The sequence below is a fragment of the Sarcophilus harrisii genome, chromosome 5, assembly GCF_902635505.1.
Source record: "Sarcophilus harrisii chromosome 5, mSarHar1.11, whole genome shotgun sequence".
In the NCBI taxonomy this organism is placed as follows: domain Eukaryota; kingdom Metazoa; phylum Chordata; class Mammalia; order Dasyuromorphia; family Dasyuridae; genus Sarcophilus; species Sarcophilus harrisii.
This window is the reverse complement of record NC_045430.1, coordinates 130404665-130421645: the sequence shown is the minus strand read 5'-3', so window position 1 is coordinate 130421645 and position 16981 is coordinate 130404665. Positions and strand designations below refer to the sequence as shown.

The 16981-nt window shown below is 31.8% G+C and overlaps 1 protein-coding gene across 5 annotated transcripts in view; it reads left to right on the top strand.

The window, feature by feature from the left end:
- Positions 1–16981, top strand: part of UPF2 (UPF2 regulator of nonsense mediated mRNA decay) — a 181464-nt gene that overhangs the window by 41384 nt on the left and 123099 nt on the right. For all 5 annotated transcript variants that reach the window (XM_031938580.1, XM_031938581.1, XM_031938577.1 and 2 more), the window contains 2 exons: positions 4504–4607; positions 8878–8963. In XM_031938580.1, the coding sequence (XP_031794440.1) occupies positions 4504–4607; positions 8878–8963 (190 nt within the window). The remainder of the gene's footprint in view (positions 1–4503; positions 4608–8877; positions 8964–16981) is intronic.

Sequence of the window (16981 nt, the reverse complement as noted above, 5' to 3'; positions counted from 1 at the left end):
TTGACAGAAGAATTATAGGGAGGGACAGCCCACCATCTCCCTAGGCAAGCCATTCCACTTTTGTGTAACTCTACTTGTTAGGAAGTATCAAGTCTAAATTTTCCTCTTTGCAACTTAAATCCATTGTTCTACCTTTTCCCCTTTGGAACCAAACTGAACAAGTCTAATTCCTCTTCTTTGGTAATTCTTCATTTACTTTAAGACAGCTGTCATTCCCCTATTTGCTTGGCTCTCCCTACCTACCCTATACCTGCAGTCTTCTCTTCTCCAGGATGAACATCCCTAGTTTCTTCACTGATTCTCATATATGGCTTGCAGTTGATGTCCTTCATCATCCTTTTTATAAGCTGCAGAGCATCCAGGGAAGAGCAATGTTCTTCTTATAGCAGTACCAAGTACTGACCACAGTACTCCAGATGTGGTCTGAACAAGGCAGAGTACAGAAGGACCATCACCTCCCAAATCTAGATAAAGTACCTCTTACTGTCACCTAGGTAGTCTAATTGATTCATTGACCTTGGGATCCACTAAGATTCCCAGCTCCTTTTCAGAATAAATTACTGCCTTGTCTCCCCCATTTTATACTTGGGAAACTCAAAATATGTTCAGTGATGTGATGTGGGAGAACTCTAGATACTTGGTTTACTTGGGGCTTGCAGTCTCCAATCCAAATATGATTTGCCAGTTGAAACAAGAAGTACAATGTTGGATGTTGTAGGGAAGGGCCCCAAGCTGCTGTTCTGCTTTGAAACTTGACTTAAGGGTCGAGCTTTCCTGTTTTTAAACTCTAACAAATTATGTTCATGTTCATCTGCCTAGATATCTTTCCTGTTACCCTGTGGCTAAATAAATCTCTATACACTAATCAATACCTCTTCTTTTCCATAAAAATAGCATGAAAATTTTTGTCAAATGCTTTGCTAAAATCTTAAGTCAACCATGACTCCTGTATTCTCTAGTAACCTTGTCAGTTATGAAGTTAGATTTGTCTGTACTGATGTTTGGGTTTTTTGTTTATTTTTTAATAAAGCTACACTGGCTGTCTGTGATCTCTAATTTCTATGTTTCCTAACATAATTATGATATGTTTTTCTGGAATACTTTTAATGCAACTGTATAATTGATGATTGAAAGTAAGTCTTTTGGTCACTGTGAGATCCGTAATGCCATATCTTTATACTGGCTAACTTTTAAAAATGTCCTATCTTAATATTATCAGCTAATATAAAGAAGGTCTTAATTCAGTTCCCTAAAATAGTCACATATATTTGAATTTGTACTATTTGAAGTTATAATTTTATAAAACATGGTAATTAATTCTAGCACAATAGAAATATAGTGTGCAAATTTGAAAAATGGCAATACTTGAAGGCATTCATTATTGACAGTAATAACCTAGTTGTACACTATCCTGGCAAGAATTAGATGGTAAGAATGAGTATTGAATATGTGCCTAGGAAAGAGTAAACATTCTTGGAGGCCCGGAGAAAAGGATGGAAGAAATTAGTGTTTTAGTACTCTTTTTCTACTTAATCTGGAAGAGGACAGTATTTATACTGGATAGTCAGATGTGGGGAGCTTAATTTTTTGTTTTCCCCTTTATTTATGGGAGCAGCTATGTGATTGAGTATTAAACTTTTGCATGTGGAGTCAGGAAGAAATAAATTAACATCTGACCTTAGACACTTATGTGTCATTCTGGGACCCTGACTTAAGTCACTCAACCTATTTTAGTCCAAATTTTCTCATATGCAAAATGGGAATAATAAAAGCACCTGCTTCATAAGAGTTGTAAAAATTAACATACACAAATCATTTTACAAATCTCAAAGTACTACCTAAATGTTAATTATTGCTAATGTTGTTATTTCGTTTTTTAAAATGCCTGCCAAATAGTATTTTCTGTCCTTGAAAAGAGATAAGGAATATAGTACTCCTGTGACTGTTACATGTATTTCACTAAGATAAAATGATATATTTTCATTGATAATATATTAACTGATTATAAATTGTTTTTGTTAAGAATCTTTTAAACTTTTTTAGATGTAAATGCATAAATGGTTATATCTTGAGACTGTTTAATAGAATTGAATGTGATTTCTTAAATTTTTTAAAAATTGGATTTAAATAATTTCACTATTAAGTCAAATATGACAATCATAATAATGTTCTACTGCATTACATTTACATTTGAACCTAGTAATTTTTAATGGTAACCACTTGGTATGTTCTTGGGGTTTTGTTTTTGAAAACTTAAAGAGAAGTTAGCTTTTTACTTTTCGTTTCATTAAATTTAAGTTTTCAAAGAATGTATGTTGACTTTCAGAGATGCATGGCAAGGATCAACAACCTATGACCTTTAAGATGATTTTGAGTAACTGCAAAATTGAATAGGCAGAGTTTGTCTTTGATATCCTTACCTTATTTATTTGTTTAATTTAATTTAATTTAATTTAATTTTTCCTAGCATGGTCTAACATTCTCATCTCCCCTGGGGTATGTTCTACTTTTTGGGTATATAATCCATGTTCTATTTGTCTGCTGGATAGGTTGTCATTTGATCCCAGCCATGTTTGTTATTTGCTAAGGTATTAGTTGATAACTTTATGCGTACATGTAAATAAAAGTCTTTAGGACTGTTTTTTTTAGGGTTGGATTATAGAAATTGAATAGTACAGAAGATCCTCAATTCTCACTCTTCATTTGTTCCATTAAGAGGTTTGGGGGCGTATTTCCATAAGAGGTTCCTTCCATAATTCTACTTAGGGGTCCTAGCACAAAAGGTAGGACTTAAACTCTCAATTGCCTCATAAATGAATTAATACATGAAGATTTAGCATTGCCTGCTGTGAAAGGTTGTCAACCTCTGTGGTTTATGGCTTGACCTTGACCAGTGGCTCTGAACTCTTTGAATTCCTCTGTACTTGTTAGTTTTCTTGGGATTTTATAGTTACATATTCTTCCAAAAACATTTGTTTTTGAATGGTAATAGTGGTGTGCAAAAAAACTGGGACAAATAGAAATCATTATATTTGTTAACTTTTGATGACTTTTATTTCATAAAAAAAAAAAACTTAATGTACAGTATTTTCCTTTTGCTGCAGTTGTTTTACAAAACTTGGTATAGAATTTATGAATTGACATTTTCATTCTTGATCATGAAACAATACCCATTTCAAATTGTAAGTTTCTTATGAGGAGTCCATTTTTTCAAATCTGTCCTTAATTATAGCCAATGATATGTTGGAGCTGGCTCAAGAGAGCCAATTGTTAAAATTTCAGGAACTTGGATACTTGATTGTTAAGCAAAACCTGTGTACAGTTCAATCAATGGGTAAAGTTATTTGTTACTTTAAAAGAATTGGTATGTATTTTCAATTACTTTAAATAGTTGCAGCTTTATTAATGAATATTTGAAAATGAACTTAATTGCTTCTTGTTCTGATGGTATGAATATAATGCTGGGAATGAAATTGAGTAGCATTGATATTGTTAAACAATTTCTGATAGTTATTTGGCATTGTTAAAACTCTACCAATTGAAATTATTTTGATTCAGTATTTGAAATAAAATTAATTATTTTAAAATGTTTTTGGATAAAATTTATTCTGTTCATCACAAATCTAATAAAAATCAAATTAAAAACTGAAATTTGAAATTCTTAAAATTAGTCGAGTACTGGAACCAAAAAGGATGGCATGTAGTTTAAAAACTGCTACTGCTTATTGTATGGGTTGTATTGCATTTTCTATGCATTTTTCTCATTCTTTTTTTTCTGGCGTGGCAAAGACATTAATGAACATTAATTTTCTGCAAAACTTTGTTTTAATATTCTTGAAGAATTTTCATTACTTTTACTTCCATTTTAGTCAAGGTCAGCTAACATTCAGAAAGCACAAAATTAATCATAACACAAAAGCTTTGGAAAATTTAAAGATTGGTGTTAGAAAGCATGAATCTTAAATTGAAGATTTAATTTTCAGTATGATAAGTTTAGAGAAATTCTACCTAACAAAAATAATATTGCCATAACATAAAAATGTAGCTTAATGATTCTTCACAAAAGATTTTTTTTTTTTTTTGTGGTGGAATACTTTATATTTAGTGATAACAAACAATTTATTCTGTAATTTCTAAATTTTTCTTTATCAGATTGATATCTTCTTGCAGTTTATCAATCTTTTGATTTTTAAAATTAAAAATGTTTTTTCTAATAATATGTGTATACATTTATGTGTATGTATGTATATGTATATATGTATATGTACTGTATACGGGGTGGGGCAGGCTGGAATTTGAAGCCAGAAATGAGGTATTTATAGAATCTTTGGGATATTTAGAATTTCTAAGGTCATGTTTTAGAAAATGCTTGATTAATCTTTTCAGTGATTAAGAAAATAATCCTAAGACTTGGTATTTCTTACATCAAATATAAATTTGTATGCGTTCTTTCATATTTTGTGTTTTTTAAAAGCATGTTTTATAATAATAATTTTTAATTAGAACAAGAAGATGAGGAAGCCAGTACTGGGTCTCATCTAAAGCTCATAGTAGATGCTTTCCTGCAACAGTTGCCGAATTGTGTCAATCGAGATCTCATAGACAAGGTATGGTTAATTTTATGTACCTCTGCTCATGGAGATAAGCTCTAGTCTTGTATCATGACCTGTGATTAGTAGTGTATGTAAACATAATCTTTTCTTAATGAGGTACTAAGAAGCCTAAGAAGTGAGTTTGTCAGTAGAATACATTTGTGGAATTGTGTTTATTAGTTTTTATCTGTCACTGTGCCTTCAAATAACTGACTTTTATGACTGAGTTTGTTAACATTTGACTAGCTTTATATAATTTTAAAAATTTTGGAACTCCACAGAAATATATCTGTCTACTTTAGAGCTACTTAGTCTAAAAACGTTACAGTTTGTGATTTCTTTAAAAACCCTTCTCCTTTTCCTATACATAATATGGTGGTAAAAGTCACTAAAAAAAATGATTGATTGTATATTAGTACTTCTCTCTTAACAGATTTTGTGATTTTTGAATGCTACATTTCCATTGGGAATTATTTTGTGTATTTGGAGCTATTTCTTACTTTTTCACTTAAGTTCTCCTTATATCCAAATCTTAAAGGAGAATTGTCCTTGTTTTATTATGCTAGAAATAGGGCTTTGGATGAATTGTAGAATCATACTGTTAAAGTTAAGTGACATTATTCTGACTCATATTAAAAGCTCCTGCTATTGGTCACCAATAAGTTCTGGGTGACACTGTGAAGAGTGAATTAACATGTTCCACTTCATCTTGTCTCCCATAGCTTCATTAATTCTACCAATGGCCTATAGGGAGAGGGAGACTGAAAATAGTTGTGGAAAGTCGACGTTTCATAGTTTCTTAAAATAGTAGCGTTTGTGAGAAGTTTCAGCATTTATTTTTTGAATGAAGGAGCTAAAGTCCAGAGAGGTTAGGTCAGTTGGCCAAGTTCTTAATATCAGAACTCAGACTAGCACCGAGATGACCTGATTATACAATCCATTATCTCTTTTGTAGGGAGGGAGTATGGGGAGGCCTTTTAAATTGTGACTGTTTTAACTTCTAAAAACATTCTTTTCTAAGATTGCAACATTTTCTTTATTGCTATATTGTGTTTTTATATTTAATTACAGCATAATTAAGGCCTGGAATCACTTTAAAAAAAAATTTAGCTGTCTAATGAAAGAAATAGGAATTGCAGCTTTAAAAAGCCAAATTAAAATTTAAAATATAATATGAATAATATGGCTGGAGGTATGAAATCTCTCCTGCATAGTTCCTGCAAATGCATCAGTAGCCTTTATGTTTTCCATGTCTATGTGAGATTGAGTGTAAAAGAAGGCAGCTATTTTTCCTTTTCCTCTAGATAAATGCAGATGAATTAAACCAGGGCTTCTTAAACTTTTTCCACGTGTGACCCCTTTTCTCTTGAGAAATTTTTATGTGAATTTGGGTACATAGGTACATAAAATAGATATACAAATTAAACATTTACCAAGAGTAAATCATATTTTTGTGACCTCCACATTGTTACAAGACCCCATTTAGAGTTGTGATCCATAGTTTTAAGAAGCTGGGAATTGGACAGTGTACTCATTTTGATTTGACTTCTTCAGGTTTTTTTCCTAATTATTAGCTTTCCTTTCCTTTATACTTTTTTAAAGTGTAATGGAGTCCTTCATATGTTTGTTTTTGTTTTTTTATGGTTAATTTTTATAGACCATTGGCTTTGTAGCTATCTTGGAAGACTATATAAAGCTTTTTAAGTGGATTCGAATTAACTTTCTTGGGGTCTGCAGTAAACAGATAATAATAGTATATTTGAGGCACAGAACTCATAATTAAAGATTGTTTTATTCTTTATGCAGAAATATTTGTACTTTATTTTTTCTTAATTATTTCACAGATAATATAGTTGAAAAAGAATTGCATTGAGACCGATCAACTGTTGCATGTTGTACACATCTTAACAAAGTTTCAATTCTAAGTAGGTTGTTGGAAGTTTATTATATTACTAAAAAGATGGGATTTCTGTGTTGCCATCTGTCTTAAAAATAACCAGTTACTAGGTGCAGCTAAGTAGCATAGTGGAATAGAGCACTGATCTTACAGGATGACCTGATTTCAAATCTAACCTCAGCCAAGACAGTAACTGTGTAACTTTGGGCAAATCATTTAACTCAAATTGTCTTTAAAACAAAAGAATAATCAATTATTTAAAATCCCTGGAGCCTAGAATTATTAGAATGCATAAGCAAATGATTTAAAATAACTTTGGAATGTTTCCATCTGTTCTTTGTATTCTAATAAACCTAGCAAAATGCTCTGTAAACTTAGTAATTAATTTCTTTGATGTCAATTTAAGAACTTTTGTAAATGCAGATTTAGTCTCTTCAAGGGTCATTTCATTTTTATCTTTCTGTTCTTAGTGGCTAGCATAGGTAATTAAATAGTTATTGATAGATTGACATTTGTAGATAATAGTTGTAAAGCTTGATGAGAACAGAAGTTTAACTTTGATTAAAAATTGTCAGCAGTTCCAAAATGTATGAGAAACTATATCATTCTAGCAAAGACCTACTTTTTGAATGGTCTTTAAGTTTACCCTGAACCAATGAAGAGAATAGAGGTTTTTCATACACCATGGAAATTTGAGAGCCCTCCCTCAGTCTGAAACACTAAGGTTTCCATGTCTGATAAAGTTAATGAATTAAACATGTGAACTTTTGAAAACCACTGTGAATTTGACCATTGAAGTATCTGGGGGCATCATACTGTACTGAAACAACTTCTGGACTAATAAGTCAGAAGACTTGAATTCTAATTTTTTTCTCCACTGACTAGATGTGATCTTGGGCAAATAATTTTGGGGCCTCTATTTTCTTATTTGTAAACAGTATCTTTGAACAACATATCTTACAGGTAATTGTGAGGAAAGTGCTTTGTTAATTTTACTTTAATATAGCTTGTGGCTGTAATTCTTTTTAAAAACCCTAAATCTATCAGGCTTTTTAAAAAAAAAATCTTTTAAATATACCTTTTCTAGTTTTTCATATTTTCAGCTATGTTAGAACTCATAGCAGATATTTGAGGAAATGTTATAGAGAAGTAGATTTATTGAGAGATAAAACTACACTGCAGGATTGTTTGTAATTTAGTAGAATTTTGAGCTACCAAGTTTCTGTTGTCTAGAATCCTTTCAGTTACTGAGTTCTATGATTAGTATTCCGAGTAATACATTTCCCCCTTATTTTTAGTAGATATACCTTTCATTCTCTATACTTTTTGTGATTTATGCTATTTTTCCAAGCTACATATATTCTAAACTTCCCAAATTTTGATTACTACTTAACTCTCATATGTTGAATACCAATGAAGTGGAAATATGAAATTGATTTGGGAGAGCATAATGGTTCAATCAATGTGAAATTCAAACATTTATCACTATAGATTTGCAATATATTGCTCATGGTTATAGGCTTAACCAAATAAGACTAGGAGAGGCATAATCATAAGTGATTAAACAACTTGTTTCCACATTCAGGAACTTTGAAAGTCTCAGGGGATAGGAGGAGCAGGAACAGGGTTGGTATTAGTGGAGTAATGTGGTAGGAGTTGGGGAAGAGTCCTGTGGAGGAATCTAGGTGGAACCTTGTGTCCAGGTCCCAGACTCATCTAAAGGTATGCTTATCAAAGTCTTCTTTGAGCTTGGGGCCTGGATGAATTAAGACTTATTGACAGTGAAAGCTGGATGAAATTAAGAGTTGCAGCTTCCCATAATTATATGCTAACAAGACAGTCTAGAAAAACTGACCTCTAGCATTTCCTAACTAGGGGAACAGAATAATCTGCTTTTGAGTTCACATCATTACTGTTATGATTTTTCCTATAATTACTTGCTAGACATCATCTTGCTGTTTTATTTTTCATATTTATTATTTACTACCTGGGTAAATAATAATTAAAGGATTAAAATTCTCAACAAGTTCCTTTTTACCTTAGTTGGCTGCTAAATTTCTAAATTACTTATATTTATATTTGCATGGGAATTCTGGAAATACAGTGGATCTGTGGATTTTTTTTTCTGTTCTTAAGATTTATTTAGATATTTATTGATATCTTATTTTTTTTTTCCTATCATCTACATTTCTCCTTCTATTCTTCCCCTTAAGGCATTAAGAGATGCTTCCAGAGAGCCATCTGTGTAAGACCTTGTTGTTTTGGATATGCTTATAATACTTTTATTTTATCAACTTGGTGAAACATTGTAGTAAGTTGAGTTTCTGCTCTTTGTATTTAAAATATGGTTTTAAAAGAAAAAAGTTTGATTTTTTTTTCCCCCTGTAGGCAGCAATGGATTTTTGCATGAATATGAACACAAAAGCAAATAGAAGGAAACTGGTTCGAGCACTCTTCATAGTTCCTAGACAAAGGTAGATATAACAATATCAAATAATTTGATAAGTTCATTTTTTGTTGTTGTTTCAATAATCTTAAGGGTGAATTATGTTCTAAATTCTCATTTTTCTTCCAAATACTACTCCTGTGTATTGAATTTATCAAGTCTTCCTGCATCCATGTTGATTCTTTAATGTATTTTATTATTTGCCTTATTTTTAAGAGTTCACCTTAACAATTTTCACCTACATATGGTTTTTACTAAAGAAGTTAAAAAGTTTCTCTAGGGATTTATCTGTGATTTTGAGATAAAGTATTTAAAGGAAAGTAATGTACATTTATTAAAAATTGTAATCTGTATTTTTGTCTTCGTTCTCAAATAGTGCAATAGTGAGTGATAAATAGCACAATGTTTTGAGGGTTTTTCCATTAAGTTCACTCTATAAGCTTTTTTACATTATGTTCCACCCAGAGTTAAATGCTTCGTGACATCTTGAATAGTTAAGTGTGTATATATATATATATATATATATAGATAGATAGAGATAGATATGTGCGTGTGTGTATACATACACACATACATCTAAAAGACATTCTATGCAAATCATTCATCAAACTGATGACTATAGGTGAATCAGTTTCTATTTGTACTTATTGCCTAATTTCTTTTTCTTGATACTTTTCTCATATTCCCTTTTGGATTTCTTCCCCCCTAAAACTCCTTAAGATTGTGTATTATTGCAAAGAAGTATAATAACTTTTTCTTTGAAGTGTGTTTGCATTTAGTTGTGGGGTATTCATATTAATGGACTTCTTTTGACTCACCATGAATGTAATTGAAACAAAAAAATTTTTTTCCTGTAGGGATGAAACTACTATCATGTATTATTTATTATTGGTAGTGGCAGAAGAGTTAGTCTTTTTCATTGGTGGAGAGATGTTCCATATTAAGAATTTTTTAAAAATTCAGTAACTAAACAATACTGTTTAGTGAAAGATAAATTTTGAAATTATTAAAAACTTCATCTTTTAAAATAGTGGATGTTGTTAATTTGGGATGGAACATTTTATATTCAAAATAGTCATTTAGGATGTGTCAAGACATTCTTTTATGCCATTATAATAATACAATCTATATAAGGAAATATGTGCATTTTGGAATCGCAAAATGAAACATTTCTGTAGCAGAAGGAAAGGATGAGTTTTTTTTTTTTTTTTAAGAGATTCATGTATATATTCAGAGAACTTGGCAATCAAATTTAGATTTTCAAAAAGGTATGAGAAGAAATTAGAAGTAAAGTTAGGTAATGGAATATTAATATAAAAACCTAGTGATAAAGTCAGTACATATATGAATACAAAACCACAATAATATAGGCAAAAATGGCTGCTTAAGCTAGGTAGTGTTAACCTTATTTTTGTGTCACAGACCTCTTTCAAAGTCTGGTAAAACATAGATACTTTCTCAAAATGTTTTTAAGTACATATAATACATAGGATTACAAAGGAAAGCAATTAATTGAAATATAAGTTTATGGATCTTAGTTGAGAATTCTTGGTTTAGCGGCCTTGTGTTAAAGCACAGAAACTCATATATAAGCACAAAGACAATCCTTGTTCTTGGGGAGATTATCTAAAGACTTCACAAAAAAAGGAATTGAAAAAGGTGGAGGGGAGACTAAAGTATTCAGAATAGTAGAATGGCACAGAAAATCCAAAGAAATAGTTGATGGGAGAGGAATGAGACTTGGATGGCCTGGAAATCCTCTCTCAGTGGGGGTTCAAGGAGAGGGAGAAGCCACAGAGAGAGGGGCTAATTTTAATGTGTGAATTACAGGGTTATAGTGAACTTCCAAGAAAAAGAAGTTTCTGGGGAATGATAAAGAAGGTGCTGGCTTCAGTCTAGAAAGGAATGAGGAATAATTTATTATGTTAATGTCTTATAATTTATTTAACCACTTCTGATTTATTGAACATTAGATTGCTTGTGGTTTTTGATGAGTTTTTATTTTTTATTTTTTGAAATTACATATAATGCTGCTGTAGCAAATTTTTTTTATTAGGTGGGAGGAAAAGGGAAAAAAATTTACATGATAACTTTGTTGTATATTTAGAGGAAATAGCAAGTTGTACACAGTAGTTTTGCAGTTTCTTGTGTAGTCATCTCTTTTTATTGTAGTGTTATGGAAATGCTTATTTTCTGTGAATTAAAAATAAAATAAATTTGAAAAAAAAAAAAAAAGAATCCCTGATTAAACCCATATAAACAATAGGGGTCTTAGGAGGAAAGTTTCTAGACAGTCAGCTCAAGACAAATCAGCAGTATGTGGCATTTATTAAAGCTATATACTCTTATTCTCCATTTAGAGAAATGTAATATGAGGAACACACCTGGAATATTGTGTTTAATTCTAGGTGCCATAATTTCCTTATTTTTAGAGTTTCATATTTAAAAGTTCTGAGTATAACAGCTCCAAATAATTCAGACATTTTCACACATAAAGTAAAAAAGAAAAAAGATTTGTATTGGGAAGTTGTGGATCCCTCTGTATAGTTTGCTGTTCCTCTGTATTCAGCTTTTAGATTCAATAATAAATTTAGTATATTACTATAAGATGTCTTGATTATATGTGATTCTTATTGGTTTTTTGTTAAATGTTGGAAGAAAAACAAAACCTTTGCAATGAATATGCATAGTCAAGCAAAACAAATTTCCTCATTAATGGTATCTGAAAATGTGATGTCTTGTTATGTATCTTCAGTACCCTAGGTGCCACATTTAGAGAGGATATTGATAAAAAATGAAGAATAACTAGAATACTATAGCCAAAGTGGAGAAGAATCTTGAGGTCATGCTATATGGAATAGGTTGAAAGAACTGAGGGTATTTAGGTTGGAGAAGAGAAGATTTCAGGGAGGGGTGATAAATGTCTTTAAATATCTGTTGGGTTGCAACTTGACAATGATTAGGCTGATGATAATTAGATTTGTTCTGCTTGGCTCAGGGAGGTCAAAGTGGGAGTACTAGTTTGAAATTGAGAAAGATTTAGAGGTTAAATAAGAGAAAACTTTATTAATTAAAACTATCAAAAAAATAGTTTTCATGCCTCCCCCATCTCATTTTTTTCCCCCCTGACTAGCCATATTGATTTTGTTATTATAAAAGTTTTCTAATCTTAATGTATCATTTCTTCTGACTCTTAACTTCTGTCTGGCTATAAATTTTTTCCTTTTCCATAATTGTGAGTGAAGCCCTAATTTTCTCATAGGACTTTTAATATTGACCTTTAATTCATTTGGATTTTATTATAAAGTAAAGTGATAAAACTAATCTAAATTTTTTTTGAAATTTTTTCCAGCTTTCCCAAGTTGGAATTAAGGAATTAATCTTGTTGAATGTCATAAAATGTATGGAATACTACCACATTAATAAGTGTATTTATTTTTTTAATAATAACTTTTACTTTTCAAAATACATGCAAATATTTTTTTAATAATAACTTTTACTTTTCAAAATACATGCAAAGATTTTAACATTCATCCTTGCAAAACCTTGTGTTCCAAAATTTTCTCCCTAGGTATATTTATTTTTAAGCTTTATCTAGTGTATTCTATTTTCCTACTTTGATCAGCACCAGATACTTTTGGCAGTTAACTGCTTTGAAACATATTTTGAGATTTGATAACTCCCAAAACAACTTTTTTACTTTTTTTTTTCCAAAAACTTTTTACTTAGATGGAATGGAGTTCTAAATTCTCATTACTTATTACTCAGTCATAGTTTTAAATTTTCATATGAGATCTTGTTGGAAACAGTAAGAAACTTTCAGTTTATTCTTTGATGAGCATTGAAAAAGTGAGAGAGCTAGTTTATGTGAATGCAGTTATGTTCTTTACATATACATTTGATTATATTTGAACTAATCTTCAATCTTTTGATTATGTCTAAAATTCTTCTATTTGTATCTATGGAAGTAATAGATATCTATGGATTTTTGCTTGTAGTAATAATTTTCTTTCTTGTAAAGCACCCCATGAGTTAGGTACTTCAAGTTTTATTCTCATTTTACTAATGTGGAAACTGAAGCTCATAGAATATAAGTGACTTGCTCTCAGTTATACAATGAGTAAATATCAAAGGCAAGATTCAGGCCCTTAAGTCTCTCCTCATTCCAAGTTCAGTATTTTTTGCCATTATGTCATACTTCCTCTAGTATCATTTTCCCACTAATTAGTGTATGAATGAATTAATTTATGAAGTGCTGATCACTGTGTAAAGTAATGGGATGCACATACAAAAGCAGACAGTCCTTCTGCCCTGAAGTGGTTACATTCAAGTAGGGAGGGACATATAGGAAAGTGATAGCCAAAGAAGGGACCCTTTGTTCCAGAGAGTTACAGAGTTAGCAAGTGAGACTTTATAATAGATTGGCACATCCCTTTCCAGGAGCAGTGACAGAGATTATTTGATCATATTATCAGAACTGGGGAGCTTGGGAAGAGGGAGGTTGGGTACATGAGCTATCTTTCAGAAGAATGATTGGGGCTGCTTGAAAAATGACTTATTCACTCAACAAGAAATAGGGTCTTCAGGGCCTGCAAGTTAAAACTAGGGAAAAGACTTCTGATTTGGGTGGTAGATTGAGAAGATGGTTGGGACATAGGAAAATGGTTTGGTAAATGGATCTCAGTTTCTGCCATTATCAAATGAATATTGAAAAAAATCATTTTTAAGAGTTCTTTCATTGTTAGAATTCTCTGATCTAAGTTTGGGTATTGTCTTTCAATAATATTCTTTTTTAGGAGGTAAATAAGTAATTACAAAATCATACATGCTACCTGCAGTGTGTTTCATCTCATCATGTCAAATCTTAAATTTTCAAACAGCTATAAAACTCAGTTTGGGGAACTTCTGGGCTGTATAGCCAAGATAATGAAATAGAAAAAAAGCATTCATTTGAACTCTCCCTACATTTCCCTCCAAACAACTTTAAAATAATTCCTCAAATCAAAATTAGGAGTGACAGAGCCAGTAAAAGATCTAAGTGAGACATTCTTCTAGCCCCAGGCAGTTTGGGAGGTTGAAAAGAGAGATTTATAACACAGAAGTGGAGGCTCATCTGAAGCTAGTGTGACTAAAACACCAGTGGAAGGACTAGGTGATAGGTAGCAACAGAAATAGCAGCAGCTTTGGGAACTCTCAAGCAAAAGATGGGAAGGAGACTTGGTAATTGGTCAGAAAGATTCCAAGGGACCCCTGGCTAGCACTGGATTCAGGATCAGATGTTGGAGTTCTTTGACAACTCCGTTGCCTAAACCCACTTTTGGAACATAATTCAAGGGCAAAAAAGGATATGTTAGGCCTCAAGGGAGTACTGGCAGTCTTGTGGAACTTGGTTCTAATATATTTGATTCTAAGGGAATACAGGCCCAGAGGAGCAGTATTGAGTAAAATCTTAAAGGATTAGAAGCCTTTCTTGGCTAGAGACCATAATGAAGATCAGAAGAGCAATGACCACACCTTTCCTTATATTACACCACTTTGGAAGCACTGAAAACTCCCAACCCCCCCAAACTAGTTCTAAAACTAGCAGCACAAAAAAACCCTAAAACTTTAGACAGTGTCCTTTCTTTCCTTCACTCTCTCCAAAAACTGGAAACTAATTTTAAGATAAAGTTCAAAAGAAATAGAATGGGAAAATGAGCATACAACAAAAAAGGAATCTGACTTTACTAAGTTACTGTAGTGAAAGAAAAGATCAAGGCACAAACTCAGAAGAAGACAATGAAATCAAAAGAGCTCTAAGCAAAGACTCAAAGAAAATATTAATTACACACAAGCCACATATGGATTGCTGGAAGATCTAAAATATGATTTTCAAAATCAAATGAGAGGTGAAGGAAAAGTAAGTTAAGAAATGAGAGTGAAGGAAGAAAATCTTGAAAGGACATTTAACAGCTTGGTAAAAGAAGCAAGACAAATATTATATTATTTAAAAAATTCCTTAAGAAAAAAATTAACCGAATAGTAAAAAAGAAGTACAAAAATTCACATTGAATTCCTTAGAAAACAGAATTGGCCAAATGGGAAAGGAAGGAACAAAAGCTTACTGAGAAAAATAATTACTTAAAAATTAGAATTAGGCAAGTGGAAGCTGATGACTCCATGAAACATAAAGAAACAATAAAACAAAGTCATAAGAATATATAAAAATATAATAAAATAAAATATCTCATTGAAAAAAAAAAATCTACCCTGGAAAATAGATCAGGGAAAGATTAGAATTATTGGACTACTTGAAAGCCATGATAAAAGAAATAGCCTAGACATCATATTTCTTCTTCTTTTTTTTATTTTTTATAATAATAATAATGACAATTATTATTATTATTAGCTTTTTATTTGCAAGATATATGCGCATGGGTAATTTTTCAGCATTGACAATTGCAAAACTTTTTGTTACAATTTTTCCCCTCCTTCCCCTCCCCCCTCAAATGGCAAGTTGACTAATACATGTTAAATATAGACATCATATTTCAATAAATTGTCAAGGAGAACTACTTTGTTATCCTAGAATGAGAGAGTAAAATAGAAATTGGAAGGATTCACTGATTACCACCTGAAAGATCTCAAAACAAAAATTTTCAGGAATATTGTGGCCAAATTCAGGAGCTCCAGATTCAAACAGAAAATACTTAAAGCAACCAGAAAGAAACTAATTCAAATATAGCAGAGCCAGTGTAAAGATCATCCACGATTTATAATTTGCTATGTTAAAAAGAGCATTAAGGTTTGGAATATGATTCTCTGAAAGGCAAAGCAACTAAGTTTATAACCAAAAAAAAAAACAGCCTGACTATCAAAATTGAGTATAATCCTTTTTTAAAGGAGGAAATGGTATTTTAAGATAAATAGAAAATTTGATATTCAAATAAAAGAGACATGAGAAGCATAAAAAAGGTAAACATGAAAGAGAAATCATAAAGGACTCAGTAAAGTTAAACTGTTTATATTGCTTTATTCAAAGATGATACATGTAAACCCTAAGAACTTTATCATAATTAGAGCAGTTAAAAGACAGTGTAAATGTGAGTTAATTGTGTTGGAAAGAATCTTCAAAAAGGGTGGGGAAAGGGATAAGAAAGAGTGAACTGAAAGAAAGGAGAAGAGAGGAAGAATGGGAAAATTCTCTTATATTAAAGAGGCATTCAAAGAAAAGTGTTTTGTTTTTTTAACAGTGGAATGGAAAAAGATAGGCGTGGGAAATGCTTGAACTTCACATTAATAGGTTCAAAAATATGTATATATGCACATAGAGACAGTTCTTGCATTATGTAAATTAGCATTATGCAAATTCAGCTTTATATTAAGAATTCTGAGAGATATCTGTATTCTCCCTCCAAAATGCCTGTGTTAACTTTATTGTACATTACTGTGGTCTCTCTTTGCTCCTGCCCCTTGGCTTGGTGCTCTGCCGCCTCTTACTTTTCCCCTCCCCCCCCAAAAAAAACACAAAACAAAAAACCCAACACTTTTAAAAAACTTTTCATATGAAAGCAGAAGAGAATGCCACCATTGTTTCTGGGTCAAGGGGGTTGGCTTGAGTCTTCTGACACTGAGGAAGGAGAGCTTTGCCCTCTTCACTCCATTTGCACATCAGATTTGACATGTCTGTGTTTTAACCATGCTTGGCTACTACATGTCTGTGTCTGGCCCTGTATGTCTGCTGTCCTTCTTTCTGTGTTCCAACTCCCATATGTCTGTCACCTGTGTATTCCGCTTGGCCAGTCTCCCACATGGCTGTCCCTAGCCCTCATGTATTCCCCCATTATTCTTGCTTCTCTGTTGCCAGCCTCTCTTTGTCCTTGAATTGTATGCTGGCCTCTTATCTCCAAAGGTGAAAAGTAGCTTTCCTTGCTCTGTCCTTCCCTTCTCTGAGTCTACAGGCAGATTCACATTATGTAAAAAAAATTGCTTTATTTTTAGTCTATGAAACAGTCCACTTAAGTATTCTTAATTAATGGCATTCTCAATTGATAATAGAAATCTATC